The following is a 23,994-nucleotide window of genomic DNA, read 5'->3' on the forward strand; positions in this document are numbered from 1 at the left end:
CAGGAGTAATCAAGAGCAGCTTAAAGGCTTCTCTGCATGAGGCTTTTAGCTTGCTACTTTACTGAGGCTTCTATTTCCAGATTCTTTGCAAGATTACAATCAGCGCCTTTACAAATGTATTTCCTCCCATTCTGGGGTTTTTTTCATTCTCTGTGTTAGATCCTTCATGGCACTGCAGAATTGGGAAAATTCAAAGGTCTGATTTAACATGCTGTAGGGCTTCTCTATGAAATGTGCTTTACCAAGACTGCTGCTCCTATTTCTTTGTGGGAGGATTAAAGCATCCTTCACAAAAGTCCTTCCCACACCCACTTAGGATCTTCCTCAGCCTTTCCACATGTTCCATTACACAACCCAAGATGCTGTTGTAGTATAGCCACTTAAAAATTTACACCAACCTTCTGTAGCAACTAACTGTGGCTTCCAGGATAATAGCGGACTTTCTTTGTTCTAAACAAACAGGCGCTAAAATGGCTGGAAAACTCAAAAGGGCCCTGGAGGATGACAATGTTGTGAAAAGGACCCACAAACTTCTGTGAGTGATGGATCACAAACACACAATAAAAGCCTTGTGGAGAGAAGCCCTAAAACGTGAGATAATAGCACACTCCCCTCCTTCAGAAATAATTAAAATAATTATTGTTAAATAATTAATCGAAAAGCATGGGAAAATACTGCAAGAGGATGTTGTATAAGCCACCTGCAAACTATCACAAGGAAGGAATCATAAGTGCACAATAAATGCTTGGTGTAGAGAAGTCCTAAATATCATAATGAAATCGCTGATAGTCCTGATGGTCAGTGCAGAAGCTAACCCAATGGACAGCTTCCCAAAGAGCAAATCTGCACAACCCATTCTGGAAAACTAGAGATGACTTAGCAAGGAACAAGCTAAGGAAAGTCTGCTGTCCTGAGCCGGAAACCTAGGCCAGGCACATGGAAAACCTCATTTGAAAGATGCAGTGTTAGCCCCACGTCTACCTAAGACAGAAGTCCACTAGCTGTGATTCATGGAACTGCTTAGCCAAGTCTCACCCATCCCTCTTCTGTACCATATCAGGAACAATTTGCACAAGTACACCAAAATCAACAGTAGTACCAATCTGCTCCCCCACATCACCACCACTGCATGGAAGCAAACAGGAGATCTATGGACCTTTTACTAACACACATACAGAAGAATAATGGAAGACTGAAGGAATATTGCCTGGTTTGTAGGTCTTTCCTGGATTATTGAGAGCTCCACTCATGAAATCCAAATACAGTTATAGCTTTCTTGGTTGCACTGAACTTCCAAAGTTTGGGAATCTGGGCAGAAACATCCTCTTTCTGTCTCAGCACAAAGGTGTCCTCAAACTTTCTACCTTAAGAACATTGTTTTACCCTACCAGGTAAATTCCCTTTTAGCTTCACAAGTATGGAGAAACAGTGACATTCAGTGGTCAGTTAGATTTATGGCATCTTTGTTTTTCTTGCAAATCCCTTGGGTGCCAAGAACTCCTCCCACTTCATCATGCAATAATCTTTTTTTTCCCCCCAGTTTATTCCAGTTTTTTTTCCCTCAGTTTATTTTTGAGAAAGTGGGGAGAGGAAAGAAGGAAAGAGAAGGAAAAGTAAATGCTTCAAGTTGTAGTTATATAAAATCATTTCAATATTAATTTCAAATCATATGTTTGTGCAGCATTTTTAAGGAAGAAGTATAATATAAGAAACTACATGCAGCAATTTAAAAATCATGATATTGTAATAACATGCTTAGGATTTCTTATTCCTTGTACTCAGAAGAAATACCTATTCAAGGCCAGAAAAGAACAGAACTAATGAATGCATTTCAGTTTCAGGCACTCCTAGCGGACTCAAAAATAATGCCTTGATGCCATAACATACACACTAGCTGTAGAAAATATACGTGTATTTCTAGCAGGAGCCATTTACAAATACTAAGGAACAGTTTACTCTGTCCCACCGGCATATCCATGCATGTACCCACTCTGCACATATGCACACGGTTCTGAGCATGTACACAGTTTTGTGCATAGAGAAGGGAACTTGTGGAGGAAGAACACCATGCAGTTGGACAATCCCTCTGTGTATGTGAGGCACTGCACATGTAGATCCACAGAAAAGTGGGTTTCTTTGCAAATCTAAGCAATACCTCCCTGTGGTGGGCACAAGCTGGTTTTGCCCTGAAAAGGCTATTTAATTTGGCAGGAGAGAACTGTACTCCTATCCAATCCAGATTTGGCTATGCATCAGGGATTGCAGACACTCTGGCCTGGGGGAGGCAATCATCTGGCCTACTAGCTTTCCTGTCTTATCTCCAGTCGCTGATAAGACAATATTCCCATAATGGTTGCTCTTGGGAGAGCTCTGCAAAGCTCTTCAGGGTTCCCTTGTTTCATAAGGACCCTTGGATCAGGTGCCTTCTATAGGCACACCTCACCAAGGAGTGAAACTCACGGCAAGACAGAACTGATCTGCAGGGTTTAAGCAGACTCAAGATGGAGTTGCATTGATGCATCGTGGAAGCTCTGCATATTTCTAGGAACAAGGTGCCACAGTGGTAACTGAGATTTGACTCATAGCTATAAAAGAACCTGCTTTGCTTGAACGGAGAAGAGCAAGTCTGGAGTTCTCTGCTGTCCCTCTGTTTATTAAAAACGGATGGGAGCACTTGACAGAAAAATCAAACTTCTGGTCATGGCTCATTAATCTCTGCTGTATCTGTCAGATATGTGTGTTTAGAGTTTCAACAAGGCTTGGAAATTAAGATTACTGCTGTGCTTTTGTGCTTGCTCTAATTTCGAAAATAGAGAAGTGCTAGCAGTAGCTTAAAATGAGAGACAAGAAAAGGGTCATCTTATTAAGCTGGATATAGCAAATGACATTTGCAAGTTACCTACTCTAGCCTAATTTTCAGAATCAGTCAGCAGTTTAGTATATATTGACTGCAAGTGGTGATTAGGCAGCTCAGGTACTCTAAAAAATTGTATCTAAAATTGAGAATCGAAATGTAGTCCTTTTAATAAAAATGTGATTTGCAGTGACATTTTGGGAAGATATATCTCCATTACGAGATTCTGCTTCCACCTAAGATGGGATCAATTGTAAACAACCCCCAATGAAGACAACAGAATTTCACAAACATTTTTATAAAATTGTCATCATCGTGTTCAGAATCTTCAGGTGGGGGGGAAATGGTTATTTGTAGTGGTGGGGACGATAGACAAAAAGGATAGTCAAGGAGTACAGCAGGGATGGGCAATCGTGGCCTTCCAAACGATAATCCTCATCATACCTGAGTGCTGGCCATGTTGGCTGGGGATGATGGAAGCTGGAGTCCAACAGCATCCTGAGGGATGCGGGCTCTCCACCTTTTGAATACAGGCAAAACGTTATGGGATTACACAAAACATTTAAGTCGTCTCCTTCACTGCAGAGTTTTGGAATAACGTTACAAGGATTTCAGAAAACTCTGCAGTCACTTTGATCACTGCAGGAGACCCACAGTCAGATTGTGGGTTGGCTAAAGAATGCCTGCATTGTTTCAAACATTTTTTCACTTAGGAATACAGAAAGGTATGACACAACATCTGTTCTATCCCCAGCTGAGTTATGAGGACTTGCAACTTCTCTGTTTGCCTGTTCAGAGGAAAAGCAGTAGAGCAGGGAAGTGTTGAGAGACATTTTATCCTCTGCACTTACCTTTCCAACCCCCCAACCTTTTAGTCATTGGGACTTCAAATACCATCCACCCAAGGAAGCCTGGGAAAACTGCCCCCTGCTCCACCCTCATGCTTGGGGAAACTATTTGGCCAGTCAAGGCTGAGTCAAGTGGTTCTCAAGTGTATGGCTCGTGATCGGCTAAGCGGCCCTCCTGACATTTTGACAAAGCTTCTGAACATGAAGCAGGTGCATGGCCTGGGGAAGGGATGATGCAGCTGCCCTTCGTCTTAGTCCGTGTTTGGTTTCACTTGTCATTGTCCTCGTCTTGTGCCTCTGAATTTTGATTTGAAGACCCATTCTTAGGTGTGCATAGGTTCAGGTAGCTTTGCTATTCTTTCTTCAACATATTATTCCCAAGGACTGTTCTGTTCTCGTGTATGTTATCCCTTGTCCATTTCCATTCTGCAAATAATTCTACCACTTCTCTGATGGGTGTGCTCTGTTCAGTGACGCCTTGGTCATAGGTCCAGAGCCTTCCTTCTTGGTTAATTGCTACAGTTTAAGGTTTGAAGGCCAAGCCTTTAGAGTTGCCTGGCCGAGTTGGACACAAGTGGCTGGTAGCAACCTACCTTGCTGGACTGATCTTCAGCTCAAGGAACCTCTTTTCTCTGCCTGTAATGCCAGGAACTAGGTGATGCCCTAAAGCCATCACTTTACTCATGTCTCTGGAATAATTTACTATTTGCTGTATTCCATCTAGGCAGAGTGGCCCAGTCTCTCTTTCTTTCACACGCTTGGTTGTCTGGAACATGAATTAAAATGTACAAATGATCAATTAAGCGGAATTAACCCATTGCAGTCACCATAATCACAAGGCACATATAGGCATTCTAATTTGGATTCAGTCAGTTCATATACAATGAACAATCCTAGGTATGTTAAACATGCAAAGCATCGAGCAACCAGGATGAGTTACCCAATCATGTCCAAGGTTCAAAAAGTCTCTCTCTCTCTCTCTCTCTCTCTCTCTCTCTCTCTCTCTCTCTCTCTTTCTGTGTGTGTGTGTGTGTGTGTGTGTGTGAGAGAGAGAGAGAGAGAGAGAGAGAGAGAGAGAGAGAGAGAGAGAGAGAGAGGAAATGCTAAAAAATCTGCTTGCTGTTTGAACTGATGGCTATTCTGCATGAAAAACTGGGCTTCTGAGGAAGTGAGGCTTTACTTGGCACACTGATTGCGGTGGTGCAGTGTGGTGCAGTGGTTAAGAGCCTGGGACTGGGACTCAGGCGATCTGGGTTCTAGTCCCTGCTCAGCCATGGAGCCAACGGGGTGACTTTGGGCCAGGCACAGACTCTCAGCCCAACCTACCTCACAGGGTTGTTGTTGTGGGGATAAGATGGAGGAGGAAAATGATGTAAGCTGCCTTGAGTCCTTTGTAGGAAAAAGGCAGGATATAAATCGAAAAACAAATAAATAAATAAATCCAGAGTTTCATAAAGAATGCAATCCTATGCATGTTTAGACAGAAATACATTCTTCAACTTCCATGATTCCCTAGCCAGCATGCACAGAGTTGCACCCTGAAGGGATTCCAGTGGAGGAATGAGAGTCAACAAGGACAATTGGGCTTGTTACACGATCAGAGAGCAAGTATATGTTTCTGGCCTCGAAAGGCAGCAGAGCCAAATGGTTTCAACGAATGAATGAAGCCTTCTGCAAGGGATTGCTAGGAGAACCGTAAGGGTGGAACACCCTCGGTGCAACCAACATATCTAAACCGCACTGTATCCAGATTTCCCTAGCACCAGTCTAGGTTTTTGTGCCTCACAGGTATCAAAGGTTCAGGTTGCCCTTGATAAAACCCTCCCTGTCCCACAGCTGCAGCAGCTGGTTTTACCACTCTGCATCTTCATCCACCAGCAGCAACAGGGAAGTCAGTTTCATTGGAAGCCAGTTTCATTGGAAGCCAGTTTCATTGGAAAGTTGGCTTCTCCTTCTAACTCTTGCCTCTCTCACCTGGAGAGGAAGCCTCTGTATCATTACAAGTGATGTGGGGATATATCCTATTTCTCCTTAGGAAGAAGAAGCTTACACAGGTAAGAGAGATTTCCGCTACCCCAGTCTCCTGTCTACCAGTAAATGGGAGCTCTCTCTGCTAACCCAGTCATGACCCAGAAAACTCTGGGATAACAGCTGCCTGGGGAACGAGAGATTGCCCACACCACCCCAGGTGGACCCTCTGCAGGTAGGTACACAGGCTTCTTTTCCAAACTGAATAGAAAGGCCTCTATGATATTCACCATTGGTAGATAGTGATGGAAGCTCTCTTCCATGGGAGAATCCACTACTGTAATCAACATATCTCGCTAACTATTCAGCCAGGAGTAGATGATCAAATGGCCTCTTCCAAACCATTGTCCCAGGGCTGACCATAAGTGGATGAGATTTTTTAAAAAGGAAATTGAATCAAGGGGGGGAGAGGGATGGATAGAGTGGTGACGAGTCTAAGCATGATACTTCATTCCACTTTTCCTTTTTGTAAACACATGTGAGCACCAGCCAAATGCTTCTTTAATCAGGCCTAGCTGTTAACATAGGCCCTGCCCATCCGCGCCTGTTTTTGGAACTCCTAGGATTAAGCACTAGAACACCCTCCATGCAAGGCAACGCAGATGCTTTAGCTAGCGCAAAATCATATCGCCCACCTGCAGTGATATGTTGGCACTCCTTCACACAGCTGACTTTTCAGACAATTAAAAACCTCCAAAATTCCCTTCATAGTTGATCTCTGGTTGTCGCTATTGTGACTGACATTGCTGCTTCTGGGTTTTTCTCAGGGGGGAGGCACTGGGAGCATATCAGTATTGCTTTGTGCTTTGCATTTTTATAGCTTTAAACTATTATTGTATCCTTTGAACTACAGCAGTATATAAAGCCTGGGCAGGGGTCTTCTTGGCAAAAGTCAAGAAACCAAGCAGAAACCAACCAAAAGCAGAAACCAAGTTCCTACTCACTCTGTCGTGAAAGCTATCAACACCTGGGTTTCAAAAGAGGTTAATTGTTAATTGCAAAACAGATCTAATGATCCTCATATGTCACTCCTGTAGCAATGTTGATCATTCCATATGCCAGACAGAGAATGAACATACTACAGTTTGGATCTGTTCCTAAAAGGAGAATAATTTACACCAGGGACAAGCTACCCATGACTCATGCCCTGAATGCAGCCCCCACTGCCCCAATTAAAAAAAAATGAGGGCAAGGCTGTGATTTAGTTTTTATTATTTTTAAAGCAGCATTATTTTATCAAGCTGTGGGGGAGACCAGGGAGCCTGGAGGGGGAAGTGGCCCTGAGATCTTGGCATTTCACAGCCACCGTGAGATCAGCTGTTTGGTGGAAGCTGATGAAAATGCTCTGATGCAGATCATGATCTTGAATTCCTCTTATTATTATTGCATTTATATCCTCCGCTTTTTCCTCTTACCTTGAGACGAACACAAGGCTTACATGCTTACACGGTTCTCCTCCATTCCATCTTTAACTTCACAAAAACAACCCCATGAGGCAGCTTAGGCCGAGCCTGAGTGACTGGCCCAAAGTTACCCGGTGAGCTTCATGGCTAAGTGGGGATTGGAACCCAGATCACCAGGTCCCCAGTCTGGCACCATCACCCCACGCTGGCTTGGATCTTCTGTTCCGTGAGATCTGTGGAATGTGCAATAGATCTTCTGAGCAGACACGCTTGGTGGCTCATCCTGGATTACTTTACTTTTACCTAGTGTGAGTTTTGCCTGGAGGAATGTTGTCCATGGGATCATGAATTGTCGGACACAACTTTGTGACTAAATGGCAACAAGTGTGAGTTTTGCAAAATCTCTTTACCTTTAACTCTTAATAAAATAGGAGTGACAAGGGTGAGTTAAATGTACACTAGCGATGAAAATAGGATGTTTTCTGCAAAATGTGAGCATGGCTGATTTAAATCTGCAAGCAAAGCTTCAATTTTTGCATCTTCCTTGTAATAGTCATTTTTATATATCAAAATATGGCAGATACATACTGAAACAAAAACAAGAAAAATTAGGGGGCCAGGCATAATGAAACCAAAAATCTATAGGAATTGCACACAAAAAGAAATTAGCATATAACATCACAAAGTAAAAATTTGAATTTGTTTTATCTGAATGCAGACTTCTGATTGTTTTGACAATATATATACATATACAGACATATACAATATGTGGAGACATTACGTGGCTGAAATGAGAGCTGTGGTTTTTGTTTTGCATTTAAGAAAAATGAAATGAATGCAACAATGGAGAGAAAAATCAAGACACTTAGTTGTTAAAATAGAGGTTTCAAAAGAAGTGCCAAAACATATTAAATATTTCATTTTTTTATGAATGGGGAAAGCTCCCCACAATGCATACATGCATAGACACAAAGGCAGAAGTTAAAAAAGAGGGTGGGGGTATAGAAGTAAGCATCATACAAGAAATGTATGGTTCAGGTATATCTTGAATTACTTGCTGAATTACTTCTGACTGAAAATTAAAACTATCTAAAATAAGCTCACTGGATTTAATGGAACTTATTCCCAGGTAAATGCATTTAGGATTACAGCCTTAGTTTTTATTTAAATAACACATGCTAAAATCCAATAAAGATACATTTGCATTTTTGGCAGTTGTATCCCACTACTAATACCTCCCGGAATCTGAAAATGAATAAGAAATAAATAGTGTGTGAAATAAAAAGGCCATAAATAGTGTGTATATTATATCATGTGCTCACAGAAGCTGAAAATTCTAAAAGATAAACCTGGATCTCCCTTTATGTTAAAGCAATGCTGTATGTATGTTTAATACATTCTACCAGAAAACAGTAAAATGAGATGGAAACTGCACCAACGCTCAAAGAAGAATTTGGGCCAGGAAAAAAAAGAATGCAGATTTAGTGCCAAGACAAAGGTAAGGCAAGACAGGTTGCCTGGTTTCAACAGCAACAATAGTTCAGGGATTGTCCTGTTCCTGCTTCCCGGGGGGAACCTGATTTTCCGAAGTCAAAACCTGACCCATTGCAGTCAACTTGTAATCTAGACACCAGCAGGTCCTAAAGCTGCTTAGCCCTCACTGCAACCAAGGCCTTTAAGTTCAACAGAGGATTCTCTTTCTCTCTAGATGCTGTTGGATTCCAACTCCCATCAGCTCCATTCAGTGATAAAGGGAGCTGGACTCCAGGATTCCCAGCCCTAACCTAAAGCTTTGTTGGCAGGTGTCCTGCATATGCCTGTTGGACCAACCCATGTTACTTCAGCCTGAGAAATGGTTCAGGAGCTACAGCAAAAAGGAAAAAAATGAGGTCTCTAAGAAGCAATTGGATTGGAATTGTTATGATGATCTCGGTGTGAAGAGATTCTCTGCCAAGCAGTAGCGATCAACACTTAGCTCTGGGATGAAGCAGCAGCAGCGCATCAGGTGGTGAAGAGTTTGTTTTGGTAACGATGGTAGGTTTGGATATTTTGGTAACTTCCCTACAACTTCTGAGAGTCCAGAGGAATTATCTCCAGGTAAACTCAGGTTTATGAGGTGGGGAGTAGGCAATGGCTGTAAAAAGGAAAGCATTGCTTTCTCTTGGTAAGAGTTTGGATAGACATAATATAGGGAACTATTTTTATTCTAGAGAGAAAACGCATAACCGGTGATGGGGAAATATTTCGATCATCTTGAATGTTTGCATTTCTTTGTGTTGTGCTTGTTTAACTGGTCCATATATTAACTTGCCCATTCCTCGTTCCTAGCAAGAGCAGTACGGCTCCTAGAGCTGGGCTGTTTTGAGGGAAACTCAAAGCAGGTGGTCAAGACATCCAGGGCTCAGGAAGAAACCCAGGCAGGCGGCAGCAGCAATGGTGGTCCAGTAAGGAATGGTTTGCAGCGAAGAAGCTGCAGCTACGGGGCAGCATAGAAGCAAACAAACAACATCCTACATTGGCCACCATTGGGGAGATTCCAGCTCAAAGTACATGGCTGAACCCATCAGCTTGCTAGCTTTGGGTGATGCACAGCCAATGAGTGCATTGCAGTGGTTACAGGCTCTATGAACCAATTTCAGGAGCAAACCGGTGGTACGATGGGAGTGCTAAAATTTTCCTCACCTGAGGTGCCAAAATACTTCAATGCAGCCCTGCTCTAGAGCTAAGCTGGGGATCAAACTACTAATTAGTCTGCCTCTTCCTTGATCTCTTTGCTAGCTTTCCTGTTCACATGCCTATACTTCTGTAGACTAGCTCCCTCTTTCCAGATCTTGTCTGATAGCTTTCTAGGCTGAGATCTTGGCCTGCTGCATCTGATTTTGCTACTAGGCAGACTTTCCTATAAGTCGGCCTCAACATACCATCCAGCCCTGCTTCCAGTAATGCTATGACTCGCCTTCCAGGCCACAATATGCTTATTCTTAACACCCTGGCACTGGCAAATAAGTTTACCTAGTTTTTCCCTCAGATAACTGGACCATATTGATTACAAATCATCACTTGAGCAGTAACCAGCCAGGCACTGGTAAATTTCACTTGGTTGAAAATGCAATCTCTAATTGCAAAATCATGATTCCAGCATGAGCAACAGATAATGGAATCAAGAAGATGCCTTCACTAACAGTACGATGAGTGAAAAGATTGTAACTGCCTTGAGAATGCCAATTTTTGGTAAAAAGTGAAGCATAAATCCTATCAATAAATTGATTATCTCCTGAATGCAATACAATGTATCTTCTTTTTAATGTGCTTTGTGAACTGCCTAGAGAGCTTTGGCTGTTGGGCCGCACAGAACTGGAACACACTCTTCTTAATATTGCACAACCCTAAAATGGAGGAACTGGAGAAGATGCACTGGCAGGAATAGACACTGGCTGTAGTTCTGCATCTAGATATGGTCATCCCAGAAAACAAATTGCACATGACTAGGAGCTCATCCTGGCTCTGCTGCTTTGTTGAAGGCCTGTACTTCCATTTGCAAAAATCCCCTAGTGGAAAGGGGTATTTCACAAAACGCTGGAAACTGGTGCCAAGAATAGTGTGAGTACTCCCACTTCTCAAAAAGGGTGCTGTTAACCAGCAGAAAAATTAGATGACAAAACAGATCATGTTCATAAAATTTACCCACAATTCACCAGGAGGAAGGTCAAGTGAGAAGACAAGAAAAGCAGCAGGTTGTGATTCTTAGGACAGCTTTGGTTCCCTTTCCATTACGATGTTTATGACAATGGCAGGGGGAAATTCCCCCGATAGAATCAAATCACGTACCATCTGGCCACCACTGTCAGAGAAAACCCCATCAAGGAAGCAGTGTGAATAATCCCCCCGTCAGCCTTCCAGATGTTCTAGCACAACAGTACCCCTAAAGACTCACTCTGCCCCACACTCAAATTTATATCAGGTGGGGCAGGGCTGACCCAGGGAAAGTACAATCTATTGGCCGAGTGCACACTTTCAGAATGGGGTATTAGTTCTTTTACTGTTGGGTTTTGTGTATTTAATTTAAATATGTGTTTGATTACTTTTAGCCAATTTGGGTGCCATTTTTGGCAGAAGTGCGGGGGGGGATTAATGAATCCTATTCCTGTTTATCCCAGTAAATCTGAAATGGAACATTGGAGAAGGTACTAGCAGGTGTCTGGATACCATTCTTTAGTAATTCATTATTATTATTTGACAGGGCATTCTCAGGAAATGCTTTCTTACTTATGTGGTGATAATTAGAGTATTGCTCAGTATCTGTTCTACCACTGTTAAACTACCTGAGGATTTAGAAAAGTTACAAAGGCTTGTGCTCCTTTCCCCTTTTTATTTTGGCACTGTTTCGGCTGTGCTTTATGTCATTTATTATAATTACATAGTATACAGGTTGTCATGATTTTAAAATTCTGTGTCTATTGACATTCTATTTGCAAATCAGCTCAGATCAACTTCATAAAAGTTCTTTCAGCTCTGGTTTGTTTTACCGATCATGTTCACTATGTGCACAGGAAATGATGAGTTACCCGTATGAATGAGCCATTGCAGGGAAATAGAATTTCTCTCATCTGCAACATTGGAGAAAAAAAAAAAACGGAATGATTTTACACGTTCAGCTGATCATCAAGTGTAGAAAAGTCAAGTGCTGTATCTGCATGTGTGAACCATACCTGACAACGGGATTTGAGTCCTTGACTGTCCGGCTCAAACAAGTCCCAGATTACATATATCACCTGACAGTAAAATCTTACACATGTCTACTCAGAAGTCACTGAGCCATGTGGGGGTTATTTCCAGGTAAGTGGGTATAGGATTGCAGCCCAAGAATCCACTAAAAACATTCTAACTTAATTCTGAGTAGACAAGTGCAATAGTTTAATATTAATACACATTTTATCTGGCATATGCTTAATTTCTTCTCAAATAAATAAGGATAATGGAATAATTCTCCTTCAGTCTTTATTCTGTGATTTAAGAAAACCATAGAAGTATTTTTGACTTCAAGTGTTAAGCCTACATTCATGTTTTCAGTTTTAAATATGTTTTTATTCAGTTTAACAATTCAGGATAAAGTTGCAAAAGGCATGTTTGAACATGTACATGTGCCAACATGTTTGGTGTAAGTAGTATATAAAATTCCAAGAGTTTAAAGGTATCAAACTCTCCTCCCCATTTAAAGATAATACTAGCTTCCAGTCTTACAAGACAGCTTGTTGTCACAGTTGCAGTAGAAAACTGCAACTATATTCATCTGCTGAAAACTGAGAGTAATTCATATCACAACTACCCCGGTGCTTCTAAGGAAAAGGACATCATTTTGCTGATCATCCATTCAGGCAGTATCAGTCACATTTCACACATGAGCTAACCAGAGCCCTTCACTTCATATATTTTGTACTGGAAGAACAGAAGGAGCTTGTACAAGCAATGTTAAAAATCAGGGTTTAGAGGGAATTGTTATTTGTACCATTGAGTTTCATAGTTCGGGTGTCCAATATCCTCAAGGAATGCTGTTCCATTATGATGAAATAACAGGATCTGGGGCTCAGGCCATTTTGAAAGAATCTTTCTTTTAATTTACGTTAAACAAGAATGGGCCAGCTAGTATGTTTCACACTTGGGCAGAGGTCTGCAAGTCCCTGCAAATACTTCTTCTCTGAAAGCATACGCTAGCCTTTTCCAACCTCATGCCCTGTAGATTTATTTATTTGATATATATTCTGCCTTTTCCTCTTTTTCAAGAGGCTGGCATCATTCTCCTCCTGCTGCTATCGGTCTTATTCCCCCAAGAAGCCTGTGATGTAGGCTGGGCTGAGAGTCCGTGCCTGGCTCCATGGCTGCGTGGGGAATGGAGCCCAGCTCACCTCAGCCCCAGTCCTGCCTGCTTAACCACGATGCCATGCTGGCTCCATGCACAGGGAGAGACTGTGTGTGCATGTCAAATCGCATCTATATCAGACTACAGCTCCTATCATCGAATCAAGAAAGAATGTAAATAAATGCATTTTAATTAGAAGCAGTTAATTAAAATAAAACAAGAGAACACACTCATTTTTCAACTCAGAAAATGTATCAGTTTAGGGATGGCCATTTTTCCCTTTCAGAGGCAGTAGCATTGGCTCTCAAAGGTGATTAAATGCTGTCTTTGAAAACTAAAGGAATTTGTTAAAGGCATTTTATTGGGAGGACTCTTACTTGAAGCGGTGCTTCAGGAAGTAATCAGCTGCTTCATAGTTCCATTGAGAAAGTCATTTCTTTGCTAGTGTAACCTCAAATAATAAATATGTCATCAGTCTAAGTAATGAGATATGTACAATATTTCAGGACAAACTATGTGGAAAGGATCTTGTTTAGCTGCATAATATACACAATATGTGTGTGAATTAGTAGCAGTACGGAAGGACTAATCACAAAATTGTTGTACTAGAAAACTATTAGGAAGAACTAGAGAACGTATAACACAGAATGTAGAAAATATTGCATGCACTGTATACTGATAACAGGTTGGAATGGGTTTTCCCTGGGTTATCCAGGAAATCTTTTACACATATGCATCTTTTGGTTGTACTATTGTGGTTGGGCATTGGTTCCAAATATTTCTTAGAAATGACTGACAGTTTCCATGCAAGAGTATTCCGATCGGGTCTCCTCCCAGTCTATCTTCCAAATGTCATCTGTTCGGTGCGTGCTTCTCTTCTTTGTTTTTTACTGTTGTAGTCTCAGCCATCTGTGCTTGTTCACCTCTCTGTTGCATTGCTCAAGAATGCAGAAAGCGCAGGAGTTAATTCCAAAGTCTTTTAGGTTACAAATCCTTCAATATCCACACTGGAAAACTAAATTAAACAAAATACAAATGTGCTTCAGGATAAAGCTATGTTAGCCACAGTAATTTCGAGTAATGCTTTGACTTGGATCCAAAGAATGCCATGCATGTGGGTATGTGCTTCCGTGCATTTGCACAGAAGGCTCTGGACATTCCAATCTCAAGCAAGACCTTTTCCTTGTGCTGGTTCTGCAAGTCACCACTGCAAGCCAGTCTGCTTTCTAAAGGGGTTGTTAGAGGCCCCACCTGCAAGGCTTGGACCTGTGCCTTTATTCCTCATGGTGCTGATAACAGCCTGAGTAGGAGAGCCATCTGGATTAGGAAAATGGCATAGGTAGAAAGGCTTCAATGTACCCTTCTTCCCCATCATGGCCTGAACAAATTGGCTTGTCCTCTGCAGCAACAGTTCAACACACATTAGGAAAACATCATGTGGGGTTTTGTTGCTTGCTACCTTTTTGGAATGCATCACCAAGTGAAATAATAATAATAGCAATAATAACAAATTATTATTAATAATAAAAATATTACTACTACCATTCCATTCCATTTATACCTCACATTTCTTCCACTTGAGGGGGACTCAGAGCAGGTTACAAGGTTCTCCTCCTTTCCATCTTATCCTCACAACTACAACTGTGTGATATAGGTCAGGTTGAGAGTCTATGATTGGCCCAAAATCACTTAGTGGGCTTCATAGCCAGGACCTAGTTCTCCTGGGTACCAGTCAAATCCTCTAACCACTGTGCCACATGGGTTCTCCTCCAACAGGGGTAGGCAACTCGGCAGTTATGGGAATTGTAGCCCAAAACATCTGGATGACACTGGGTTGCCTATTCCTGCCCAAAGAGACCTTAAGGAAGCTCCTGATCAGAGAATGATCGATACCTGCCCTGCTCCATGCTCCTTTTCTATTTGAGAATCACTACTTGCAGCTTCACGGAATAGATAGAAAGGTGGCTGGAAGCAAAATCCACCTTCTACAATGTCTCAGTCCGATTGAAACTCCACATGCCTCCAAAGTATTATTACAGAGAAGACTAATTTAGTCCAGTGAAAAAATGGCACTAGGAGAAAGTACTGCTATCAGCCAATTTCTTACTTAGGAGTAAAGTACATGTCTGTGTTTCTTAAAGGAAAATGAGATATCAGTGTGAGCAAAAAGAGAGAGATGTCATTATCAGGTAAAGATGAAGAAATGGCCCTGCCAAGATAGGAAGGGAAATGCCTGTTTCAAGAGAAGAGTAATAGGCCCATCAAGAAAAGTGGTGAAGAGAGGATAGATGGGGATGTGGAAGGAATATCCTTGCCAGTACCACTGTTCTTATTCAAATGTTGAAGAAAGCATCCAAGGAAGCAACAGAATTCAATCCTACAAATCTTATTTAGTCAGGAAAGCAACTGTATTGACCACACATGAGCAAGAGTAACATGGCTATGAGGATCCTGTTTTCAGAAATGGAGTCAAAAGGATTTAATTGAACACTCTGGGAAGGGTAGGGCTTTATTATTTTGTCAAAGCTGGCCTATGCTGTTTGGGGCCTCCCTGTACCTTTTTTTTCTCCAAAAGGAACTTGACCTCTGAAATCAATGGTGGCAGCTTCAGCATTATACAAGAGGTCACTCGCTGATTAGTTCTTGAGATGAAATTTGATGACCTTCAACACATATTTGAGGTCACTTACCTTTCTGTTTCAAAGCCAAACCTGATACAGGGTTTTCCTTAGGGTCATGAGTCCATAATGTTAAAGCCAAGAAAAAGCAAAAATAAAATAATAAATAAGCCATTTATTTTATTTGTCTCTGAGATGCACAGAAATCCTGGGAGGGTGGCTTTCTATTATAATTGCTACAAAGCAAGCATGAAGCAGAGATAACTTTTAAAATAAAAACCAGTATCTTTTTAAATTATTGCATTTTCATTTGTGCATTTACCAGCTGCTATACATGTGGGAATATGCCATGAATTGCTCTCGTCTAGATATATTTCTTCAGCCTTTGATTTTTGGGAGGCTTGCTGTTTTAGCGGATCTACACATGCATTCAAATGAAATAAATATCCATTTCATGTTACTGCACACATCCAACCTATTTTTCATGAACACATGCATATCTGAAGGACAGTGACTAGATGTGGAGTCACATCAAGATGGCATGCACTGGACACTCTTCCTAATAGAATATGAAGCATTAGCTCTCAGCACATCCAGATGCAAAAGAGCTGTCCACTATCTTTTAGCTACAACTGTTCAGTTAAGATACCAACATCTGCTGGAAGAGAGGAAGTAAGAATCTTGGAAACAGGTGGTTGGCTGCACATTGGATAGCAGCTGACTGCTTCTTAACATTTTATGTAACTGCTTTTCTACCTCTTTAAAAGCCAGAAGCTTTATATGCAGAAGATTTCCTACCTCTTTATAAGCTAAATGCACACTACTGCTTGTGCCAATGCATTTGTTCAGTACGCACATTCTAATCTGTTGCTACTGTGTGTTGTCAAGTTGTCTCCAACTTATGGTGACCCTATGAATGTAATGTCCCCATGTAGCTGTTCTATATTCAAGACTGTGACTTCCTTTATATAATGCATCCATCTCATCCTGGGTCTTGCTCTCCTTTGTCTGGTTTTGACTTCCCCTAACATGATTGTCTTCTCAAGTGAGTCATGCCTTCTCATACTGTGTCCAAAGTGTCACACAGCCTCAGTTTTACCATTTCTGTTTCTTAATAAAGTTCTGGCTTAATTACTTTCTAAGCTAAAGGTTCTCAAAGTGACTAATAAATTAAAGCACAATAAAATGTAACTCAAAATTAAAACAATTCATTAAATGAATTACACAACTTAAAAGGAATGGTAATACTATCACAGCAGGTTGCACTGTTTTCTGGGAGTCAACGCAGGCCTTTGGACAGATTCATGGGGGAAGAGGCTAGCCTTGTCTACTAGCTTGCGGGCTATGTGCTACCTCCCTTACCAGAGGTGGCATGCCTGCGCCCACCAGATGCTGGGGAGTTTGGCCAGGAGGATGTTCGCAGCCATCCTGTGGACAATTGGTTTGCCACTGAGTGTACAGGAGTGCTGGACTAGACAGACCTTTGATCTGATCCAGCATGGCTTTTCTTGTGTTCTTGTCTTGAAGGGTCCCAACAATGAATTCCAGAAGCAACAGCATTTCAAAGCATTAATTCCAACTATCTTGTTCCTATTGCCCTTCTAGACAGGGATAAGGCAAGGATGCTGTGGCCATTCAGTTGCTTGATTTTTTTATTTTTTTATTTTCAATTGTAGTTTATGTTAGCTGCTTTGGAGCCTGAGGCTAAAGAACAAGATACATTTTTTCCCTTACCTTCCTTTCTACACAAGCATGATTCCCTTCTCGTTGGAGGTTCCCTAAACAATGGATTTTGAAGTTTCCCTGATGGATGGAGAAGAGAGAATAGTACATAACTTCCAATGGTGAAAACAAGCAGATCCATGACTCTTCTCACTCCCCCTCAGCAAGTCAGTCTCATCTTTTCAAAACCTGGGGAATGAGGAGTACATGCCCCGCTGAGGCAGAGTTTAGGATCACAACAGAACTTGGTTCCTCTCTGTCATTTTGACCAGGGCTCCAGTAGCAAGGAGAAGCAGGAGGGCAACAGCTCGAGCATGTATCCTTGGTTTGTGACTCAACCTACAATCCTGTTGAGAACACCAAAAGAAAATGCAGACTATGCTGGAATCCATTAGCCATGGGTGGGAGGGAACATCAAATATCTCTGGAGCATCAAGTTATAGTTTTATGTGTCCCCTCCATCAGGTAGTTCTTGATATTGTTGTAAGTGTGGGTTATTTACAAGATGTATACTATTACATTGTCTTCCACTAACATCTCATTTTTGATGCTTGGTTTCAGAACATTTCCTGTTTGTCCTCATCAAATTTTAATAATAACAACAGTAACACCTTTCAAGAAATTCATGTACACATGCAACAAAGAGGACCATTTCCCCTGCTTGGTGTCCTTTCTGTGGCTTTTAAATGCTTCCACTGCAAATCTTTCTGTGCCTGGACATGTCTTTCCTATTTGTTTTAGGGCTTGCAGCATAGCTACTCAACCCCTGGCAAGTTGTGGCAGTTTGATGTGACTGCATCAATAGCAAATATCTATAAATATATCTGTCTTTGAGTTGGAAGGTCAAAGTGACGTTCACCAAACCAATCTGTGATCTAGACCTCAAGTACAACTACAGCACAGTATTACCCAAATCTGAGAAGCCTCGTAAGGGTGAGTTTGTCTTGTGCGCCTGACCAATAACCAACCAGAAGGAGGCAACTTTCTTCCAGGGATAAAAGGGACTGGCACTGCACAAGCAAAGCAAGGTTTACATGCAGCATGTACCCAACTGTGCCCGGTTCGTTTTCCTTGCTGATTAAACGTTCTGTTTCTCCTCCCTCTACTCTGCCCATTATTCTAGCACATGCTCTTGCTCCACTCTAGGCTGGCTCCAAAGAGCTTCAGCCGCCCCATCCTTGCCTTCCCTGGTATTTGGGAGAGTTTGCTTCCCTAGTTTACACAGGGGTCAGTCGTTATATGTGACAAGCTGGAGTGCCTCTGAGCCTTGAGGTTTATTATTAGGACATAATTTCTATCCCAGTCCTGAATCATAAACTTGTACTCCTTTCCTGTATATTTTTAGGGAATGCATCTGAGCATGTGGATTATAGAATTGCAGCCACAGAAAGCATTTTTTCTAACACTGAAACTTTGACAGGCTAGTAAACAGAGAACTATAAAAGGTATAAATATAGGAAGGGCCACCATGCACACTTCTACATTGTAACCCAGTGAGTATATGCTTAAAAATAAAACACAGGTGAGTTTGAGATTTCAACATCAGTGTGTATGATAATAATGCAGATGCACGGTGCAATGCTATGCATGTTTAGACTGAACGAAAGGCTTACAATTTCCAGTATGCCTACCTGAACGCCAGGAGGGCTTTTTCCGTCTAAATGTTCGTAAGATTGCACCTTGACATGCATTTCTTAAACTCGTAGCACCACCAGCTTCCTTATCAACGTTTCCAGTGTAAATATTGCAGAACTACAAAAGAACTAGCCCGTTCTGTGCGTTTTCTTCGTAGGGACTTCCCCTACGAAATAATGATAAATATTCTTTAATCCAGAAATTACAGCATGCTGAGCGGGCTATCTGAATGTAAATCTGAAATATGCCCAACGTCCATGAAACAATTCACGGTGAACCGCTCTTAAACAGAAATACGGAAGGGGGATACGCTGCTCCACGGAGACCCTGGGGGAGAAAAGGGAAAGCTGCAAAAAGACTCCGACCCTTCGCTTTAAAGGGCGCGCGGAAATGAAGCCACGAACGGCGCGCGCGCCCGCCCCCTTGCTGGTCACGTGGCCTTTGCCGAAGGGCTGTCCGTCTCCGCCGCCCCCGCCTCTCGCGCCTGAGAAGCGCGACGTCGTTGTCGTGAGCGTGCGTGTGTGCGTGCGTGCGTGCGTCAGGAGCGGAATACGGCAAAAGAGGGGCCGTCTGTTGCCGGTGCCCTTCTTGCTCCCTCTTTCTTAACATGGCAGCGGCGGCGGTTGGGCGCGTGCTTATGGTGGGCCCCGGCCGCTGGAGCCCGGCCGTGAGATTGGGACAGCCGCTCGTGAGGGCGAAGGTAAGGGAAAGGGCGGGGCTGAGTAACGGCTTACGTAGAACCGCGGCGGCGGCGGCGCCTGCGCACTGTTTCCTTCCTTCTCGTGCGAGGCTCTTGAGTAGCCTGAATCCCCGAAATTTCTCTCTCCTCGTATTAAAAATCGAAAAATTGAATTGACCGGACAAGATGATTTTATGAGCTTATCAAGTGATATATGATGTATTTTAGATTCTTGTAGGTCTGACCAGAGGAAACTTCAGGAAGGCTAGTATACAGCATCTGTTCTGTTTCCTGGCCGGTTTAAGAGAATTCCTAATCCTGACCCTTTCTGTGTGATGGGGCTTAGGGAAATCTGATCCAAAGGAGAATTTATTTAGCTGGGAAAGATTCTGCCAAATATAAGCAACTATATTTAAGAAACTTTAAGAAATCTCAGAGTGTTACTTGAGTGACAGTGTGTTCACCCTGTAAGTAATTTGTTAATGAACTTTTTTTTTTTGCTCATTTTTGAAAGCTTGTCCCTAGTGCTGGTGGCAATCCTGTGTCATAGGAACGAGGTTGCTAAGTTTCTTTTAGGTGAGGAGGGTTTATTCTATTCCCATATGTTAAAGAGTTTATAGCTGAGACAGTGGTAAGGTCTAATTGGACATTATAAATGGGCAGTCAGTTTGTGTAGACCCAAGCCTCAAAAGTTTGTATGCTTGCTTTTTTTAAAAAAAAGTGACCCACTTGTCATTCAGTTACATCTTTTGACAGTGGCTGTATAATCTATGGGGGGATCCACAGGTGGGTTTTAGATTAGAACTGAGTCTGTCCTGAGTATATGCTGCAGCAGTCAGAGACAAAACTTCCATATAATCATTAGTCACATGTTGGAAAATTGAGCATGACTTAGAGCATCCTTAAATGTCTATAAGTAAAAGATCTATTAGATCAATAATTTGAATAAAGAATGAAATAAATATGCTTGAAATCTTACTGAGAGGATTAATAATCATTTCCCACCATGGCTTCAGTATTTCCAGACATTTTCAGTATCTCTAGTGTGTATGAGTTTTCCTTATACAAGTTTTTAGAAATTATTTGGATGGGGTTAGCAATATATAAAACCATATCTTAAATTTTAAAAGGAAATATTTTATAATCTGAAGCCATTCAGTTTGTCCATTTTGGGGAGAAAAAACCAAAAACAGTCCTTGATGGTAGAGGAAACCTTTCAATTTTTTCTTTTTATTTTCCTGGACCTTCACATCTCTACTGACTTGTTTCTTATGTCATAATTCAAATCATAGAATACAATAGTGCACACATCAGTGCATATATCGGTGGTGAAAGGTAACACCTTTAGGCAAAGGGAAATCACAACCTGCCCTCTTCACAGCTGCTGTTGAGTCTCTGAGGTTGGAAACATAACCTTGGAGAAGGGGAAAGGGAACATTTTGGTGGGTAGGCAGGGAAGAAGATTGGAAATGCCAGGATACAGGCTATGCTGGGGCTGTTCCAGCATCCTTTGCTCTCCCTCCAAGACAATTTTACTAAGCAGGGAAGAAACTCATCTAGTGAAAATGCAGGGCATGAGCATGGGAAGACAATCTTCCCACTTTGCACAGAATGAATGCAAGCTTCCAAGTGCAGAGGCTTGTGATCATTATAATGGGATTGTACCCTTACGGTTCTTTCTCTGTGCTGGAGTGAGATTCTCAAAAAAGGTTAACAACTCACTGAAGTGATAAAATGCCAGTTAACACAAAATGGTGGTCCTTCTATAGTTGTGTTAGGATATTTTACCTGTAGTCAGGCTATTGTCTGACAGGTGCCTTGTTTGGTTTGTGTATGGTGGTTCTGGCTGCACCAAAATTGCTTGATTTTTGGAATCCAACACATACTGGAAGAGCAGAAATGTCCATACATTTGCTGGGTACCTTTTTCCTTAAGTTGGTTTTGAAATGTTTGTTGCACCTTTAAGTTCTGTATTTCTTTAAGTGCTGAGCCTTTTTTAAATCTCAGCATGAATAACTTCTTTTGGATGTTTAAAGATGTTCCCAGATTTATCTCACCATTTTACTGTTTACATTCTGTGTTGTCAGCTGAAATAGGATCAGCAGACTCAACCTGATTTATGGAAATGACAACCTTGGAGAAATGGCAATCTGCCCCTGATCCTAATTACTTAGTTTAGTTCTATGTGATTTGTAGAGATTTGGTAAACCCAGCAAATACATACTGTAGTGTAATGAGTAAGTTGTATTTGCTTGTGTATGTCCATGAGGATGTGAGGACAAGTTTTCCTGCCTAATTTTCCTCCAGTGTGACTTTTAGGAAGCAGCGTGACTGGAATCTTAGGTGGATGTGGATAGAAACAGAGATTTAGTGATCGTTGCTTGAGAAAGTGTACTGGGAAGTAGTTGATAGTCATGTTTTAAAACTTTCCTGTGAAGTAACTTAAGGAGTTCTAAAGTTCCCAGTGTTCAGCACTACATAATTTGCTGTTCTTGCTTTTCTTGTTTACTGTGGCACATAGATACACATGTTTTTCCCTACCTTAAGGAATGGCTTGTGCTGGCCCTACTAACCAGAATGAATACTTCTTTACAAGATGCATTAGCACAAATAGAAGGAAATGTTTCAAGCAGCTTCTGGTGTTGAAAATAAGTTGCACTCGAAAGAAAGAATGGAAAGAAGTTGTGGAGAACAACAAAGGACAAAAGGCTGACACAAGGCTGGTTACAGAACTATGTACAACATGACACCCTGCCCTGTGCAAATAAGAATTCTATTGGTGGTGCTGCCACCACTTGAATTCCCTTTCATTACTCTGTACCCTTCATGTATACAACAATAATTTGGTTGTTACTGTGAAACTTTTAACCTTAAGGATAATGATCCGGGAATTCAATTGATCCAAGTCATGCTGGATAACCATCTATCTCTGTAATTCTCCTTTTAAATAACAGCAGACTTATATCATCCTGTTCAAAGTCCACCAAGCCAATTAAATTATGAAAATAAAACTTGAGAAATAGCAGCGCTCTCTCCCCATCAAGGACCATATTGTCCTAAGGACCCTTAGAATCATAATAGAGTTGGAAGGGATCAGAAGGTCATTGGGCCCAACCACTTGCTATTGCAGGACTACTAATTTAGACTATTCCATTGAGATGACTGCCCAGACACTTTTTTAATGTTTCTAATGAGGGAGGGCCCACAACTTCCCTAGGTAATAGGTTTCATTGTCATACTGCTCTTAACAGTGAGAAAATTCTTCCTGGTGTCTAGTCTGAAACTGGTTTCTTTTAACTTAAGTCTGTTATTCTGTGTTCTGCACTCTGGATGAATGGGAAGAGATCTTGTCCTTTTTGTACTTGTAAAGTTCTACTTTTGGGGCTAGAATTTGTCCTAACCACAACCTTTGCTCAGCAGAAGGGCATTTTGCACCCCCTGCAAACCTATGAGGAACATTTCCTCACATTTTCACCTGGGAGTTCTAGGTTGGGAATGCTCTACATATCATTATAAATAAAATTAACTTTATACATAAATTTGGTCCTCAATTGCTGGGTTGGGACCTGTTAATGAATCACAACTTGTAATGCTACCACCATGCAAATGCATAGTTTAAAGAAATCAGTAGTTGATCCAGTGTGTGAAAAGGTTTAAAGATTGCTGGGTTGATAAATAGTGGGCAGGGGATCGGGGAGAGAAGTGGCCTGGATTCAGACTTTGCTTCTGCAGTGGGTGGGGTGGCAGTTTTTCCATTCCCATTTCCTTGTGCCTTCTGGAAAGTTTGATCCCAAGAATTGCTTGGACCCTCCAGGATCATGGGATGGGGATTACAGAGGAAAGAGGAATTGTCAAATGTCGCCTTATCACTACCACTAGTGGGACTCTCTAATGCAGTGGTCTCCACACTTTTTCGGGATGTTACCTTTTCCTCTTGGGCAACAACCCTAGCACTCCTATGCCTCTTTCTTTGCATTAGGGCTGTTGTTCAACTGCAAATTTTAAACAAACAATCACTGCCCCCCCCCCGCCCCTCCAGCTCTTTCCACTGCCCCCTGGGGAGCAGTACTGTCCACTTTGGGAATCACTGTTCTAGTGGATCAAAAGCATTCTGTGAATGGAAGGCGGTCTTATGGTAGCAAAAGGCTAAAGAAAAATCTAGCCCGGTATTATAACCTGACCACCACATAGCATAGCTGAGTATTTGACAAAGTATTTATAATTTCCAGTGCATACAAATTTTCTGATTCTTAAAAGCTTATTTCTTTTTAGAGGCTTAAGAACTTGAGGTACATAAAATAAATGAAGAGCTTGACAAAAGGTTTTCAGGTTAATTTACAATATAATTGA

At 41.6% G+C, this 23,994-nt stretch overlaps 1 protein-coding gene across 1 annotated transcript in view; it reads left to right on the plus strand.

Moving 5' to 3' along the window:
* Positions 1-19,470: 19,470 nt before the first annotated feature.
* MRPS9 (mitochondrial ribosomal protein S9) overlaps positions 19,471-23,994 on the plus strand; it is a 44,470-nt gene continuing 39,946 nt past the window's right edge. The window contains exon 1 of the mRNA XM_044428727.1: positions 19,471-19,665. Within this exon, the coding sequence (XP_044284662.1) occupies positions 19,573-19,665 (93 nt within the window). The 5' untranslated portion in view covers positions 19,471-19,572. The remainder of the gene's footprint in view (positions 19,666-23,994) is intronic.

Source organism: Varanus komodoensis, unplaced genomic scaffold, assembly GCF_004798865.1.
Source record: "Varanus komodoensis strain SLA01 unplaced genomic scaffold, ASM479886v1 scaffold2, whole genome shotgun sequence".
In the NCBI taxonomy this organism is placed as follows: Eukaryota; Metazoa; Chordata; class Lepidosauria; order Squamata; family Varanidae; genus Varanus; species Varanus komodoensis.